The 15,704-nt window shown below is 36.4% G+C and overlaps 1 protein-coding gene across 1 annotated transcript; it reads left to right on the plus strand.

The window, feature by feature from the left end:
• The first annotated feature begins 21 nt into the window (after nt 1-21).
• Nucleotides 22-15,278, plus strand: LOC577833 (putative methyltransferase C9orf114). The gene is made up of 15 exons (XM_030998199.1): nt 22-229; nt 2,376-2,515; nt 4,285-4,386; nt 4,671-4,814; nt 5,285-5,315; nt 5,756-5,875; nt 6,615-6,703; nt 7,711-7,781; nt 8,719-8,811; nt 9,364-9,413; nt 10,394-10,524; nt 12,034-12,100; nt 13,300-13,510; nt 13,803-13,950; nt 14,751-15,278. The coding sequence occupies exons 1-15, from the start codon at nt 88-90 to the stop codon at nt 14,817-14,819; spliced, it is 1,608 nt and encodes a 535-aa protein (XP_030854059.1). The 5' UTR covers nt 22-87; the 3' UTR covers nt 14,820-15,278.
• Nucleotides 15,279-15,704: the final 426 nt, after the last annotated feature.

A 15,704-nucleotide genomic window follows, 5' to 3' on the forward strand; every position in this document is an offset into this window, starting at 1 on the left:
ATATGGTTCGTGATAATCGATTAAGCAGAGAGTGCATGCTTGTCGACTGCTGCGGTGCTGGAAAACTATTACAATTTCTTATAAAAAATGGCACGTTTCTTACATGAATCTAATCTGACTAGCGCCATAAAAGTTATAAAGGACTATGAGAAGGAATCAGATGCAAAATTTGCTGTCACAGTCCAGCAAAACTACTGTCAACAGGGAGAGTTTGGAATGCCACCCCACGGTAAATTTCTGAGTGTGGTCCCATTCGTTTATATTTACGTGATGCTGGTGAAAATTATGATATTAATAACAATTATTAGTTAGTAAATGATGATGATGATGATGATGATGACGAACATGATGATGAGGGGCGCTGGTCCGAGAATGGGGATCGTCCGCATAAATGAGGTAGGATTGTCTTCGTAAACATGGAAAGACGAGTCTGCAAAAATAAGGATCGTCCACATTTTCGCAGATACGTGGTGGCGATGCGAAAAAACGGATTCCGCAATGATTTTTCTTGATGCATTTTAAATTGACTTTGTACAAGGACTGTCACGTAATGAGCGATAAATCCTTGGAAAGACGGACAAACCATAAAAGTAGACAGTGAACTGGGGTTATTTTCTTACCCGGAATCCGTTTTTCGCATCTCGAGTGCGCGGTTTTGGAACCCGAAACCCGCAGAGCACGAAGAAGTTTGCACATTGAGCGCTGTACAGTGAGCCGATCCGCTTGAGTGGCTTTGAATTTTAGTGAGAGAAGGCCTACCTAACTTAAGCGCAACTTAAGTTACAAATAATCTTTCCATAGATATCTTCATGAATCATGGTTACAACTTAGATTCCTATGTTAGGCAAATTCATGCAAAAAAATATATTCAAAAAATTGACTTGAAAACACATCACACAATTAGTCTGAACCGAGTCAGGAGCAAATTTGAAGAAATTATATTTTTAAATGTTGTAAAACCAAAGATATAAGAAGAAAACTGACCAAGTATCTGTACTAAAAATCGTACATGTAAAATTGGTCGTAGACATTCGACAGCTGAATATGACGCGCACGGTTGCATTACGTGCGTTCTCGAATCCAAATCGTACCTCACACACACACTCTCGCCATACCGCGAATGGTCCGTCGTGGGGAGCTAGCCGGCTGAGAGTTTGCAGCGATACCAACAAAGCTTCGGAGCTCCGCAGCGCGCTGTTTTAGCGGGACTCGGAAAGGTTTGCGATGGGAAGGCAGCGGCCTAGCTTTTTGCCCAAACAACGCTAGATCGGCTGCTGGCAAAATGAAAATAACTACGATCGAGAACATCGTCGGTTTCTTAACTTTTCAGTGAGATAATTCTGAATTCTAATTGAGACTATATAATAAATTAAATCGACAAAGAAACCTCGGTAGAACTCTTATAACTATACAAAAGCTTGTTTATTTCTTCATTTGACATTTTGTTTTCGACCATTTTTTCGTGCGCGAGTCAATGTAAACTATGTATTACCAAACTTTCAACACGCAAGGAACGGGGAACACTCGCGGACCTCGTAACACATTTGTTGCAAAAAAAAAAATTCAAGGGTGATTTTGAAGCAGTGAAGAACATTGGCGCTGCAATGCGCATAAATATACTTGAAAGAAACTTAAAAAATAATACCTGAATTTTCAGAAAATCGTATTTGTATTAGTGTACCTAGATGTGACTTGTTTATAAATCAGATTTTATGAAGATTTGTCGAGAAAAAAATGTCAATTTTTTCCGTTTGGTGGTCATTTCTAGGCTAATATTTTAAAAGTTGCATCAGTAATGGGCCCGATGTTTCTCTTATCGTACTCGCATGTTATTTCTACATAGATTAAACATAGGATGGTTAAGGGTAAGACCAGATAACATTAAAAAAAAGATATATCCTTCCACACTCCCATATCCAAGTTTTGGGCTGATTATTGCCGACCCACCGCAGCAAGGCCATTCAGATTTTCGTACGCGCGCAAAGCGCCCTCTAGTGCCCCATGAATGTGCCTACCTATGTTATGATGATTCCACAAGTTACATATAAGTAGGCCTACATAAATTAAAGTCTAGTTGGTTTGTACTTTGTAGAAATGTTTGAATTAGCTGTGCAACTTAAGTAGTCGTGGACAACACAGTAATGCAGAGCCAGGAATGACTAGTGTCGCGTATATTATGATGTACACCCATGCAGTTGACAGTCATACCATAGTTGTAAATTGAACGACCTTTAGAAGGGACAAGTGCAAGTTTATTGTGTCTTTCCTTTGTAAGTACCTAGCATTTGAACAACAAAGGTTTTATATCAATAGCGATCAAGAGAATACCATGCATAATCTTTCCACTGATTCTAATCTTGAATTCATTTCATCAGATGCTGAGGAGGTACTGAGACACAAAGTGATGTTTGAGGAATTACCTCTGAATGGCATTCCTCATGTCATGCTAGGTCTCAAGAAATTCACCTGTCAACATGGACCTAAACGCAAGTGTGATATCAAGAAATCTAAAATGGTAAGTAACTTTAGCACAAAGAAATGCAATACCATCATTAACCTTACATTAAAGGCTTTACTGTGTCACCCAGTTTTATATAGGGTATTGATATTTCATTGCAAAATTATATAAGAATGTCCAGTTTTTGTAAAAAGTTTCTTAGAAATGTAAAAAACTTACCATAATTTTGTTCAATTAAATGACTTTAATTTTTATTAATGTTATTGATTTCTTAATATAAAGTTTCTTTGATTGATATATTTGTTTATATACCTCACTTAAGTAATCCAGCAATCTGATTGGTCGAAATTGTATTCATAAACTTTAACTGTTCCCGAAAATTTCCGGTAACCATGGTTAAAAAACAGTTCAAAATCCCAATAACCATGGTTATTGGGAAAATAGTTCAGTCTCCATGGTTACCCCATAGGTTTACATGTTAAAAAATGGTCTGAGCGATCGAGGATACCGTACGTGTGCGAAGAATTGGTCGGTAATTTCAATACAATTGAATCTCGATCGATCTTACCGACAATTTTATCTTGCATTGTTGACATGAAGACGAAAATAAACTTCCAAAAACAAAAAATAACATCTGCCGATAGATCTTGATCTAAGTTTGTGCCAATCTGCATTGCAAAAGTAAAAGAAGGGCCCGTTTAATGGAGCAGCGCCGAAGCATCGACCACGCGAAGCCGTTTTCAATTCATTTTAATGTATATATATTAAAGAAAACTACTGTGCATGGTGACAGAGCGCGCTGGCCGAGAGGTTTAATGCGCCAACTTAAGTTACATCACCCTTGATACGCAAGGGTTCGAATCCCATCTTCGACAAAAGTTTTTTTTTTTTTTTTTTTTTTTTTTTTTGCATATAAAAGTATTAATGACTGCTTTAATATTCGAGAAATAGTTGTTGTATACGCTCTCGGGAAGGTTACAATTGGGCTATTCCCCTCGGCACGCCTCGGGTAATAGCACAATTCTAACCTTCCCTTGAGCGTATAAAAACAACTATTTCTCTCAAAGCAGTCATTAATACTATATTATTTTTTTAATCTTTTAGATATTGATATTTAGGTTGCAACTTACAAACTGTAAAGTGCTTGCTTCTGTGTAGGGCAATTCCACGGTAACGGAAGGACACTCAGACAAGATTTTTGAACTTCAGGTTCATACTAAAAGAAATGTTTTATTAGTATGTATTAAACTATGGGGAACAAAATGTGTTTCAGTCAAGTGGAAAGCTTCATCAACTTCACAAAGTTTGGATAAACACTAATTAACTGGAAAAACCATGTCCATTTTTATGTCCTTCCGTTACCGAGATAATTAATATGCACATTCTTAAACTACTTAACTATAATGACAATTTTTTTGGGGAGAATTAAAGGCACTTATATAGGTATTATATCTGTACTGTTTCACATCTTATACTAATAAAACAGTTCTTTTAGTATGAACCTGAAGTTCAAAAATCTTGTCTGAGTGTCCTTCCGTTACCGTGGAATTGCCCTGTAGGCTATAGACTCTCAGACCTTTGTTAGCCTAGTTATCATTAATTGGAGCTGTTTGAAAGACTTTCAGCATAAGATAAGAGTAAAGACAACTAATAATTTGCATTCCATTTTTCCTTCATACATGTATATACAAATTGTGCATAAAGTTCACTTCGAGCTCAAACAAATGTTTTGAATAAAGATTTGCTTGATGCCACTTTTAGTATGGAATTCATTTCAAAATTTAATTTAATTGATATACTTGTGTACATTTTAATTTCATTCGCAGTCTGAAGATATTGAAGGAGGAAAGAAATCTGCTAATAGTAAGAAGTTTGGTTGCACATCAGTAATTCTCATGCACAATGTGTGGGTTTTCCCCGAATTCAAGGTAACATTTTTTTCTACTTTGAAATATGTATGGATATTAAATGCTATTTTTACTTTTATATTTTAACTAACTGATTTGTAAAATAGGTACTGGTATATATACCTACTACATCCATAAATTAATAATTTAGACGTGATTTAAACATGCATGCTATGTTGTGTGTATTTTCTTAGCTTTTCTAGATTTGTCATACCGGTATTTTCCTCAAATAATCGCAAATTAATATTCATGCGGATGAGAAATTATCTAGATGGACCGAATTATGTATTGCTTCATTTTGACAGATTCCCAGTGACACCCTGTGGCATCGACGAGAGACATCCAAGAAAATCAAGAATCAATTGGAGCAAAAGGAGTTGATCGGAGAGCACAGAATCTATCTTAATATTCCAGATCCGAAAGCTCACTCTAACCATCTATCGGAACAGGTAAAAATTATTATGCCACTTTGCATGACTGGCAAGCTATTTCTCTCCAATTTGTATATTTCTATCAGGAATCATATTTTTTTTTTCTTCAAGATCTATTCCATGTGAAATTTGGTATAGATTGGAGGATTAGGGGCAGGAGGAGTTAAAAAAGTGTAGTCAGGGATAAAGTGATGTAAATGGGGGGGGGGGGGTGCTTGAAGAACCATTTCATTAAAAAAAATGTCTGGCAGAAGGTAATTGATGTTGTTCCTATGTAGGAATAAACCTCATATAGGTTGCAGTTTTATTTCAACGAGCCAAAGAATAGAGAGAGCTTTCACATTTACACACTTTCTAAAAAGAAATTGGTTGTTAATGTATTAAAAAAACTATGTGACTGTTATGTAAAGTAAATGAAATTGCTGTAAGAGAATATATTTAAAAGGAAGAATTTTTTTCTCACTTTTATGCGTTTCCTTTCATTGCAGGCTCTTGAATGGAAGGACTGGAAGAAAGATGGTAATTATTTTGGAAAACATTGAAGTACATTTTACTTCTGCTCATGAAAAAGGGAGTAGCAAACACACAAGAATCTGTTCCATCGTTTGTAGATTTATAAGTTTCGGAACTGTAGGTACAGTGTAGTACTTGTTGGTATAACACTGTACTCACCTAGCTGTTTGTAATGTAGATGAGCATTTTCACATATTTTTGTAGACTTGTTCACTGTCACAAGATGTAAATATGTTTGACGTGGAAGTCTTGATACAAGACTGATTTGAGATGAGATTCAACATGGCGTCTGCTATTAACCAAAAGCCCAGCATTTATTTTCTTTATTTTTCGTTCTGTACTAAGTGTTGAGAAAAGGAACCTGGGATTATGTGCTAGGATTGGGTCCGTATGATCTAAAATGACTGGAAATATAAGTGTTCCTTGTTTTTTTTGTGTGCATTCAGTCAAGGAGCGAAAGAAGAAAAAGCGTGAAGAGAAATTGATTCAACTAGCTGAGCAACAAATGCAGGAAAAGGAAGAAATGTTGTCTAACGAAAAGGAGGAAAATGAGTTGGCGGAATATGGTAAGCTAGTAATTTGTTTTATTCACTGATTGATAGATGGAAAGTCGCACTGGGATTGATTGATATTGATTTGACATAGGAAGCTGAAAAATCAAGTGCATTGTTCATAAGCAACTCGAACAACATCTTGCTTGCATATGTTTCTAGTCTATAAGTGGCTTGATAGATAGTATGATGTCGTACTGTAATATTGTTTGTGCAACATATGTTGTATGTATTATATGACCTTTTTTCAGCAATAACCTACCACTAGACATAAGAAAAGCCTCATCTGTTGCAGTCTTCAGAGTTTTGTTGAAGATGCAGTTGTTTTCAGGCACTTTTGAATAGTTTTTAAAAATGTTTTTATTATGTGTTTGTAAAGTAGCACTGCATGGTAAGAGTTTTGTTTTAAACACAGCATAGTTTATTTATATAGTAGCTGTGCTATATAGATTGATCTAATTATTATTATTTTATAAATTAAAACTTTCTCGGCTTATATCCAGGGCTTGACAATAAAAGGCTCCCAGGACACATGGCACACAAAATCTAAGTCAGAACTCCCAAAATGTGGACACTTTTACATAGGGGTCATGCATACAGCCCATCAAAAGTTAAATCCGGACCCCCTTAAAAAATGTTACTGTGGAGTCCTGTATACCATACATCCGTATTACATCTATGAGGTATAAAATCTATTGTATTTCTTTTCCAGACTTGTTTTTATGTTCAGATTTTGTTGTTAATTTAATTTCAGGCCGACCATGGACACTGTCTATTGCTCTTCCTGGATCCATACTAGATAATGCACAGTCACCAGAGCTTAGAACATACTTGGCAGGTCAGGTAAGGTACCAACTCAATACTACAAAATTCATTATTACCTATACAAGGTAATAATCAATTTGATTAACACAGTGGTAGAGCAGTGGTCTCGAAACTGGGAGGTCCCAGGTTCTTAACCAATTTGATACACTAGGGCCCTTTGGTAAGGCATTAATCCGCATTATCAAGTCCCTCAGAGAGGACTTAAAGCTGTCAGTCCCCTGGTTGCTTACTGACAAGCATACACTTGCTTTTTAAACAGTCAGGTAAGACAAACCAACCAACCAACCAATCTTCAATTTTACCATGCAATTAAGTTGCATATTTTGCCCTATCCGCAAACTAGCAGTTCCAAGCGGGCAATATTTCCTGATATTTTCACTCTTCAGGGTTTCGTCATTGACTTTAGGTACAGAAATTGCTGTCCATATTAAGCCCAACATAGATTTGCCCCATTTAACATCCGGGAACTTCCAAGCAGCTGAAACGCCGCGACGCAGTAGCAGGGTAAACATACAGTATCTTTTACTGATTCAAAAAGAGATAGATAATGATTATAATATTGACTGGCTTATCTTTCAACGAGATACAAGGATATGTTGCCCTTACTGAAATCATATTGACCTCATCTTCAGTCAATTTGATTTCAGTAAGGGCAATATTTCCTGGAACCTCCCTCAAGGCCAGTCAATATTATATGAATGCATACCTGTAACCTATTAGAGATTATATTAGTGATACAAAGATTTCAACCATGTACACTTTGATGAAAGTTCTTTGTCGCTGACATTTACGTAACATATTGTTTCTTTGAAGCCAGAAGGGTATCAAATTCATATCATTTTACACAGAGTGAATGACCTTGCAGCTCCAAACAGACGACATAAAAGTTATTGGAAATTACTCTTTTTTTTTCTACAGGGCTCCTTCCCTCCCCCGGCCCCTCTAGTTAAAATAGGTACTCAAGGATGACAACTATTATTTGTTTGATTATTTAGATAATGTCCTCTCCCTCTCTACTATTCCAGATTGCCAGAGCTCTAGTGATATTCAACATTGATGAGATAATCATCTTTGATGAGTCCGGTGCTGCTGCTAGGTGAGTCAGGAAACAAATGGAATGTTTAATATTCATAGGTCCATTTATATGTCCCAGCTAGTATATGAATATACTCCACTGCGCTTAATTATATACAAAGTATCATATTATTACCCTGGCTATTAAGCTGAGCTGTCACAATAAGGTGCTAAAGCATTCAAGAAATTTCTTTCTATCTCATCCCCACGTACTTCACTTGGGTGGAGAGTGTCAAATGTAGATTAATGTCTTGCCAAAGGATATTAGTGCCGCCAAGGGGCACAAACTGCAAACCATGTAATCCACAGTCCGATGACGTATCCACAGCATCTTCCGTTTCTCTGGAATTCTAGGACCTGAAAATCCGAAATATTCTGTTTTTTCAAAATTTCATTTTTTTTTTTAATAATTTTTTTTTTTTTTAAATAATTTTTTTAAAGGTGCTAAAGCGAAATTAAGCTTGTTTTAACATGTGCCACGGTTTGAGAGTTCACATATTGTTTGTGTTGAATGGCTGTATGATCAAGCAGCGAATTTGTATTCGCTTTTTGGTACAGATTTACCGCGTATTTGCCAGTTACACTGCCGCTGCAAGTGTGATTTCTTATTTCGAAAGCATACCATGCTAAAAATTCCTAATTCTTATTTTCAAATATTGGCAGGTATGCAGCATCTCTGTTTGCTTGGAGGTGACTGTATAACAAACAAGTTTTATTTTCCCCTTGTCAGAGACCACACCTATGGTCTAGTCATTTTAAAAGCACCAGGATCTGAACCTGTCCCCATCTGCAGTACCGGGCAAAGGCTATACTACGAGGCTGCTGTTTGATTATGACAGTGTCATGAAACTGTAAAAATGCACCCTATCTCCCTCCATGAGGTATATCACCGAGATTAAGTATGAAGTAATAGTAATTTATTTTTCAAAATTTTGCTTTCAATATATTTTTCTTTCCAGAGACAACACAGATGGAGTCTACAGTGGTATTGGCAAGAAGGGGAACGCCAATGTTCAACTGGCAAGGATCCTACAATATCTGGAATGCCCTCAGTAAGTTACAAGTGGTGTTTACTAGAAACTCATTTATCAGTCTTAACAAATTCCCTTTTTAAATACCGACTTATGGCATAAACAAGAACACTTTCTGATTTCATGTATATCCTTGCATTCTCTCTATGTTGTGTTGTAATATGACATTCCTCATTAGTAATAGAAATCATGAAATAAAGAAGAAACAACCTACATCGCTGCTGAACCTCATTCTTGTTAAATTTTAGTTATAACGATGATTGTGTCATCAGAACTATTCATATCCCTCGTAAATTTGATGTTTTTTATTTTTCATTACTCAAAAATGAAAGGTGGACTGGTTGAATTTGGGCCTTTGTTGAACACTTTTAGATGTAAGATTTAATATGCCATATTCTCAAGAAACGTTAATCGGAACAAATCAATTTTTCACATACTTGAAAAATTACAAAGCATGGTAATTGTATGAATAATTTAGTTGTTAAACTTAACATACCGGTAGTCAGTCGATGTGATGAGATAGATTTCCCCGGTTATATGAAAGATTACCGGTATTGATTTTCTTTCATGCAGGTATTTGAGGAAAAGCTTCTTCCCGAAACATAATGACTTACAGTATGCAGGTATGTATGGAATACTTAACCTCATTATCTCCCCAGAACACGCCTCTAAAGCTCCTCCAATTTGATACTGACAATTGAACATAGAATAAGTTTTTTTTTATTATTCATTTTGTAAGATGCTTCCTGCCATGTTGATGTGTTGTATAGAACCTAATGAAAGACATTCTATTGCTTGTTATCAAGCAATAAATATTCATAACTTTCCTATTTTAGTTGGATATTGCTCAATCTTTCACTAGTTTGTTTCCTTTGTTTTTTTTGTTTTTATTAATACTAGCTAAGGTGGACTTTCCTACTTTGAAGGGGGGGGGGGGGGTGTTGTGCCAGACAGCATGGTAATTAAAGGGTGTAGCTATAACAGGTTGATGAGTTGAAAATCTACAATATGCTTCCTCAAAGGCCGTGGTTCGATACCCAACACGGCACTAATGTCATTTGGCAAGGCATTAGCAAGGCATTAGCCTTCATTTGCCACACTCTACCCAGGTGAGGTAAATGGGTACCTTGCAGGAATTAATAAGCGAGTTCACGGTTGCAGTCTGAGCATGAGCAGATCAAGGTCATTGCAGAACAAATTGTGAAATACACGGAGACGAAATACTGGATACGTGCTCATGAAAGTTATGTAATCGTTATTCATTCTTGCACATTCAGTGCAATCCATGATACACAGGTGGAAGTATTCTTTCAAAGGGGAAAACAAAGGCTATGTTATATAGCACCTTCATCGCTGTAGGAATGATTATTTCACCATGTACAAAGTGGGACCTCTTCATGTTTTGAAGATCTGTGGATATTCGGGGTCATTGCAGTAATGTGCTAACCGTGAACTGGTCTATTCCTTGAAATGCTAGAGTGTAATGGCAGCTAGGCTAAAGCCAGGGTAATAATTAATACGCATCAGAATAGAATTTCTAAATAGACGGCGCTATAGAAATGACTATAATTATTAATTTATTATTCCTCTCCTAATTATCTAGGTTTACTGAACCCCCTGGACTGCCCCCATCATGTACGAGCCGATGAGGAGATAGCTTACAGAGAGGGTGTGGTGGTAGACAGACCGGTAGCAAAGGGGCGTGGCTCCCATGTCAATGTTGGACTCTACAAGGTATTAAACCATTTCAAACTCTTTGCCCTTGTACTGCTTCGTTGTGAATATAGCTTTGTGTCTGTGTTTGTTCAAGTTGCTGGAAGAATTACAATTAACAACTGAACTATTCATATCCTTGCCAAGTATTTTAATGCTTTAAAGGGATCCGGTAACTTTGTCTTAGATCCTTTAGAAATAATCCTTGATTTAGCTCATGCTGCAATGATAATTGTAAACCTTTAGGTCAGTCAGGAACTCCATGACTTTTACAAGCCGATCGCCTGTCTGATTATCAAGATATTAATGATTGGAATTACAAATTTTGAAAACCGTTCACTGAACGGTTTTCATAACACTACAGTCTATTGGGGAAAACGAGTATGGTAAAACCGGTCACTCAAAGATTTTTACTTTTTCGAGGCACTTCTAGATCATTTTGAAGCGCGATTTTTTTTTTAGGGCTTCAATATTACACCATATCACAAATACTGGTAACATGTAGGACCGTGTATCTCAGATTTAACATTTAAACGATCCCTTTAAGTAAGTGAAAAACTTATTTGTCCCGATTTATGTTGCTTGAGAATGGGACATTTTAAAGCTCGCATCTAAAGTTTTCAACAAAGGCCGTAATTCAATGAGTCCACCTTCTATCTTGAGTTACGAAAAACACAAAACATCAAATTCACAAGGCCTACCAGTATGAATAAATACATGTAAGTTGTTAACTGTAGGTTTTGAGCCTTTTGTATGTGTTTTCATGCAGTGAAATGAAGAATTTGATTAACATGAGCTCTGAAATTAATTGAAATGAACCCCTTACAGTATGTTATGTAGGATTTAGAAGCAAAAAAGCCCCTGTGTCTGAAGCCTTGCCTTGGAGAATGAACTTCATTTGATGTATTTTAATGTCTATCCTTTGCTGCAAGCTGCAAGCTGAAAATCCAACCAAATGCTAAACCATTGGGCTGATGTGAAATATATTTGTGTGGTTCAATTCTTGATTTATCATTGACCAATCTTAAATAGATAATTTTAGCTGTACTCCAGTACACGATAATGTTCTGATAATGTTCCACTGTACTTGATTTACAACAAAGTCCTCTTGGTAGAAATCCCTCGTAGGAGACTTTGCTGATGCTCACGGTCCAATCTTGTTCTTTAAAGTGACTCTGTAATATTGCCTCAGATTCTGAAACAAAATCCTGGATTTAGCTCATGCTGCAATCATAATTATAAACATTTAGGTCAGTCAAGAATCCCATGACTTTTACAAGTCGATCGCCTGTCTGATTATCGAGATATTTATAATTGGAAATCGAAATTTCATTTTTGTTTGTTTTCCTAACAGTTTTTTATAATACTACAGTCTATTGGGGAAAATGAGTATGGTAAAACCAGTCACTCAAAGGTTTTTACTTTTTTGAGGCTCCTCAATATTACACCATATCACAGACACTGATAACAGGTAGGGCCGTGCATCTCAAATTCAACATTGTTAAACGATTCCTTTAACTTCTTTTTTAGGAAGTAGAGATCGACAAGAAACTACAAGCACAACTAAGAGTCACAGTCAAGATGAACACAAAGAAAGGTGAGCAAATATTGTTATGAATCTTAAATATAGTTCATCATATAAATATCCATGATTATGTAAACCACCAGTTAAGTCTTAGTTGTTTTTCATTTAGATTTTGCTGCTTTTTGAGTAATCGTGTGATGTATGAGGTGAGCATACCTGCCAACCACCCCGATTTAGGCGGAGTTCCTACGCATTTTTCATACCAACTCCGAATTCCGAGTGCATGCCTCAAAACTCCGATTTTTTTTTATTTAATTTTTTTTTTTTTTTTTTTTTTTTTTTTTTTTAAGAGTGTAGTGCACTTGAAGAGTATATAACTATTATGTTTGTATTTTGAAATGTAAAGCGCCTCGAGCATGTCCATGTAAAGGTGCTCAATAAATACCAATATGTATGTAGTCTATGTATGTATAAGACTAAAGCATAACACAGCACTGATAACAAGATCACGCCGACATCCGCGCTCGCGCTCATAGAAGATATACACAGCGACATGGAAAAAAAAATAGACCCTAAAGTCCTGTGTACCCCCCCCCCCCCCCCAATCTACGGGCTACTACCCCAATCCTTCGGTGGTTCGCGACCTCGTAGTCCATCCAGAAAAATTTACTCCTAATTTCTCTTGTCTCAGGTTGGCAGGTATGGGTGAGAGGGATAATAAGTCGAAAAATGTAGGACCCTCTCATTGTAATAATGTCGAAACATAAATAATACAGGGCTACCGCTAGTTTATGTAGCCTACGTGAATAGCCACTTTCTGCATGTCTCAAAGTGATGACTCTATGTTTCTTCCTTGATGGCAGTTGTCTTACGAGCAGATGTGTTGAAAATTTATTGTGATACAAGCAAATAGTTGATAATTCCTCTATCAGAGGAAAGGAATAGTAATAGAACTTATTAGTGATGAGAAGGGAAAGTAAGAGAAAGTAGACTTTCCGGTCACTGACAGACACAGATCTTTCCTTCTTTTAACACATACAAAAGTACCTATATTTTGTATTCTTCTGTGAGTGAAAACTAGGCCCTGTTTCATAAAAATTGCTATCTATAACATGTTACAACAACTGTTATTAGCTACTGAATTTGTGGCATTTGATTGGCTGAGAACAAATGTGTCGTAGAAATTTAGCATTTGTTATAGATAACAAGTTTTATGAAACAGGGCCCTGATATACAATAGACATTATGAAATCATATATCATTCAATGTAGGAACTCCAACCAAGCATGCTCCATGCAAAGTGGTATCGCCGTCTGCCCCTCGCCTCGAGGCAGGGTTGTACTGGGGCTACTCTGTTAGGTTGGCATCCAGCTTGGGGGCTGTTTTCACGGGATGCCCATTCTCGGACAACGGATACGATCTTACCATCGGTACATCGGAAAGAGGAACCAAAGCTGACGACGTAGATCTACCTCACTTCAAGTAAGAATAATGTCATAAAAAGGAAGGTGTGAAATCATTGACAGCTAGTATTGAAATTGTGGAAAATCAGTGTTGTGTTCAAATTTTGTTACAGATTTTAGGCCTAATCAGAAAGACAAGAGCTTATCTTTTGTTTTTTTAGATACATGTATTTTCTTTTTTCACATCTTGAAAATTTCAGAGCATTTATTGAATTATGCAAATGGCTGTACGACCTTCTGCACATGGAAACTGACTACTATCCCCCTTTAACTTATAGTAAACCTCTTGAATGCATTCTTTTTTCCCCCAGACATGCATTGATCATCTTTGGTGGTGTCCAAGGTCTTGAGTTGAGCTTAGAGATGGATGAAGAATTGCTAGTGTCTGATCCCGGCGTTTTATTTGATCACTACATTAATGTATGCCCAGACCAAGGAAGCAGAACTATCAGAACAGAGGTGATTACCAGTCTTTCATTCATTCATCCGTTCGTCCAATCGTTCGTTCGTTCATTCATTCATTTATTTATTTATTTATCTATCTATCTATCTATGTATCTATCTATTTACCTATTTATTTATTCATTCATATATTTATTTATTTATTAATCTATCTATTTATTCATTTATCTATTTGATTAATTATTCATTCATTCATTTGTTTATTTATTAATTAATTTATCCATCTATCTATCTTTATATCTATCTATCTATCTTTATATCTATCTATGTATCTATTTATATATCTATCTATTTATGTATTAATAAATGTATTTATTTGTTAAGTCACATAGCATGGGTCCAGCAATTTAGCTGATTTAAGACTGACTAAGTAGATGAAACACCATCCCAGACCAATGAATGAAGGGAGGGTGTGGGTAGGGGGTTGTATCATCTTATTGTCAGCGTGCCTTCACACTCCCTTTATTTATTTATTCATTTATCTATTTATCTTACTATCTATGTAACTATCTATTTATTTATTCATATATCTATTTAAATATTCATATATTTATATCTTATTGTCACTGTGCCTTCACACTCCCTTTCTTTCCCATTCTTTTCTCCTCTTTTTTTCTTCATTTGATGGTAAGGGGTACGTTGTTGTGGGGGGGGGGGGGAGGATTTTGTTCCCCATGCTACTTGTATAATCTGACCTTGTAGATTTGTATCAATAAACTTGAATTTGAAGTTGTATGTAGTTAAACACTATTGCCTTCATTCTCACGTTCATGCATATATTCACTCTCTTCACACAGGAGGCTGTACTGATCACCATGGCAACACTCAGACCCAAGATTCTCGGTGCCCAAGATTGGAACAGATGACAGACGAGTCCAGTCTAGACTAGACTTTCATTCCATCAGTGATACAAACAACAGGAGATTTTGACGTTGGCCAGTTCCAATTGTCCCTCGAGGGTCAGTAGAGTTGGAGCTCAAGACGATGATGGTGTCGATGATGATAATGATTTCTGGGATCGAATGTTTCCATCACTGAATGTACATGTATTACTGGACATGAATTAGAGGTGCCGTGGTATAGTGGTTCATTCACTTGACTCTCAACCTATGAGTTGAGGGTTTGAATCTCAGTACGGCACTAACGTCCTTTGGCAAGACATTAATCCACATTTGCAACTCTCTACCCAGGTGTAGATGGGTAGCTGGCAATCGCTGGGGAGAACAATAATTGCAGGACCCTCAGGAAGAACAGCATTGAAGCTGATGAGGCTTCCGTGGATAAACAACGTTTTTAGAATAGAAGAAAAAATGACACCTCAAAATACAGTCACTATGAATATGACTGACAAAGAAAGCGGACAAAATATACAGTTCCTCAGGTAGACGAAGGAACATCCCTTCACTGTTATTATGTAAAAATGTGTAGAACAGGGTGTCACATGCATATTCACCTTTTTACATAATAGCAGTGAAGGGATGTTCCTTTGTCTACCTGAGGAACTGTATATTTTGTCTGCTTTCTTTGTCTGTCATGTTCATAGTGAGTCATAATGAGAACTGCAAGAAGGAAATACAGGGTACCGAAGCTGTGACATCATAAAAATCTATTTTTAGAATTTCTCAATTTGAACTTCATTTTCCGAAAGAGCATCAAAAATTATATCCAAATGTTGAAAACCAATTGAATATATGTTAAGTATTGGCTGAGATATGACCATCTGAATAAATAGATTTCCTATAGGAACTCAG

This window comes from Strongylocentrotus purpuratus, unplaced genomic scaffold (genome assembly GCF_000002235.5).
Source record: "Strongylocentrotus purpuratus isolate Spur 01 unplaced genomic scaffold, Spur_5.0 spur5_scaffold_4, whole genome shotgun sequence".
NCBI classification, from domain to species: domain Eukaryota; kingdom Metazoa; phylum Echinodermata; class Echinoidea; order Camarodonta; family Strongylocentrotidae; genus Strongylocentrotus; species Strongylocentrotus purpuratus.

Bases quoted from the DNA above. Each gene is read 5' to 3' on its own strand.
- LOC577833 (XM_030998199.1), top strand. From the start codon at position 88: ATGGCACGTTTCTTACATGAATCTAATCTGACTAGCGCCATAAAAGTT. The intron at 2,516-4,284 runs GTAAGTAACTTT...TTTCATTCGCAG, and splicing joins ATATCAAGAAATCTAAAATG to TCTGAAGATATTGAAGGAGG. The intron at 8,812-9,363 runs GTAAGTTACAAG...TCTTTCATGCAG, and splicing joins CAATATCTGGAATGCCCTCA to GTATTTGAGGAAAAGCTTCT.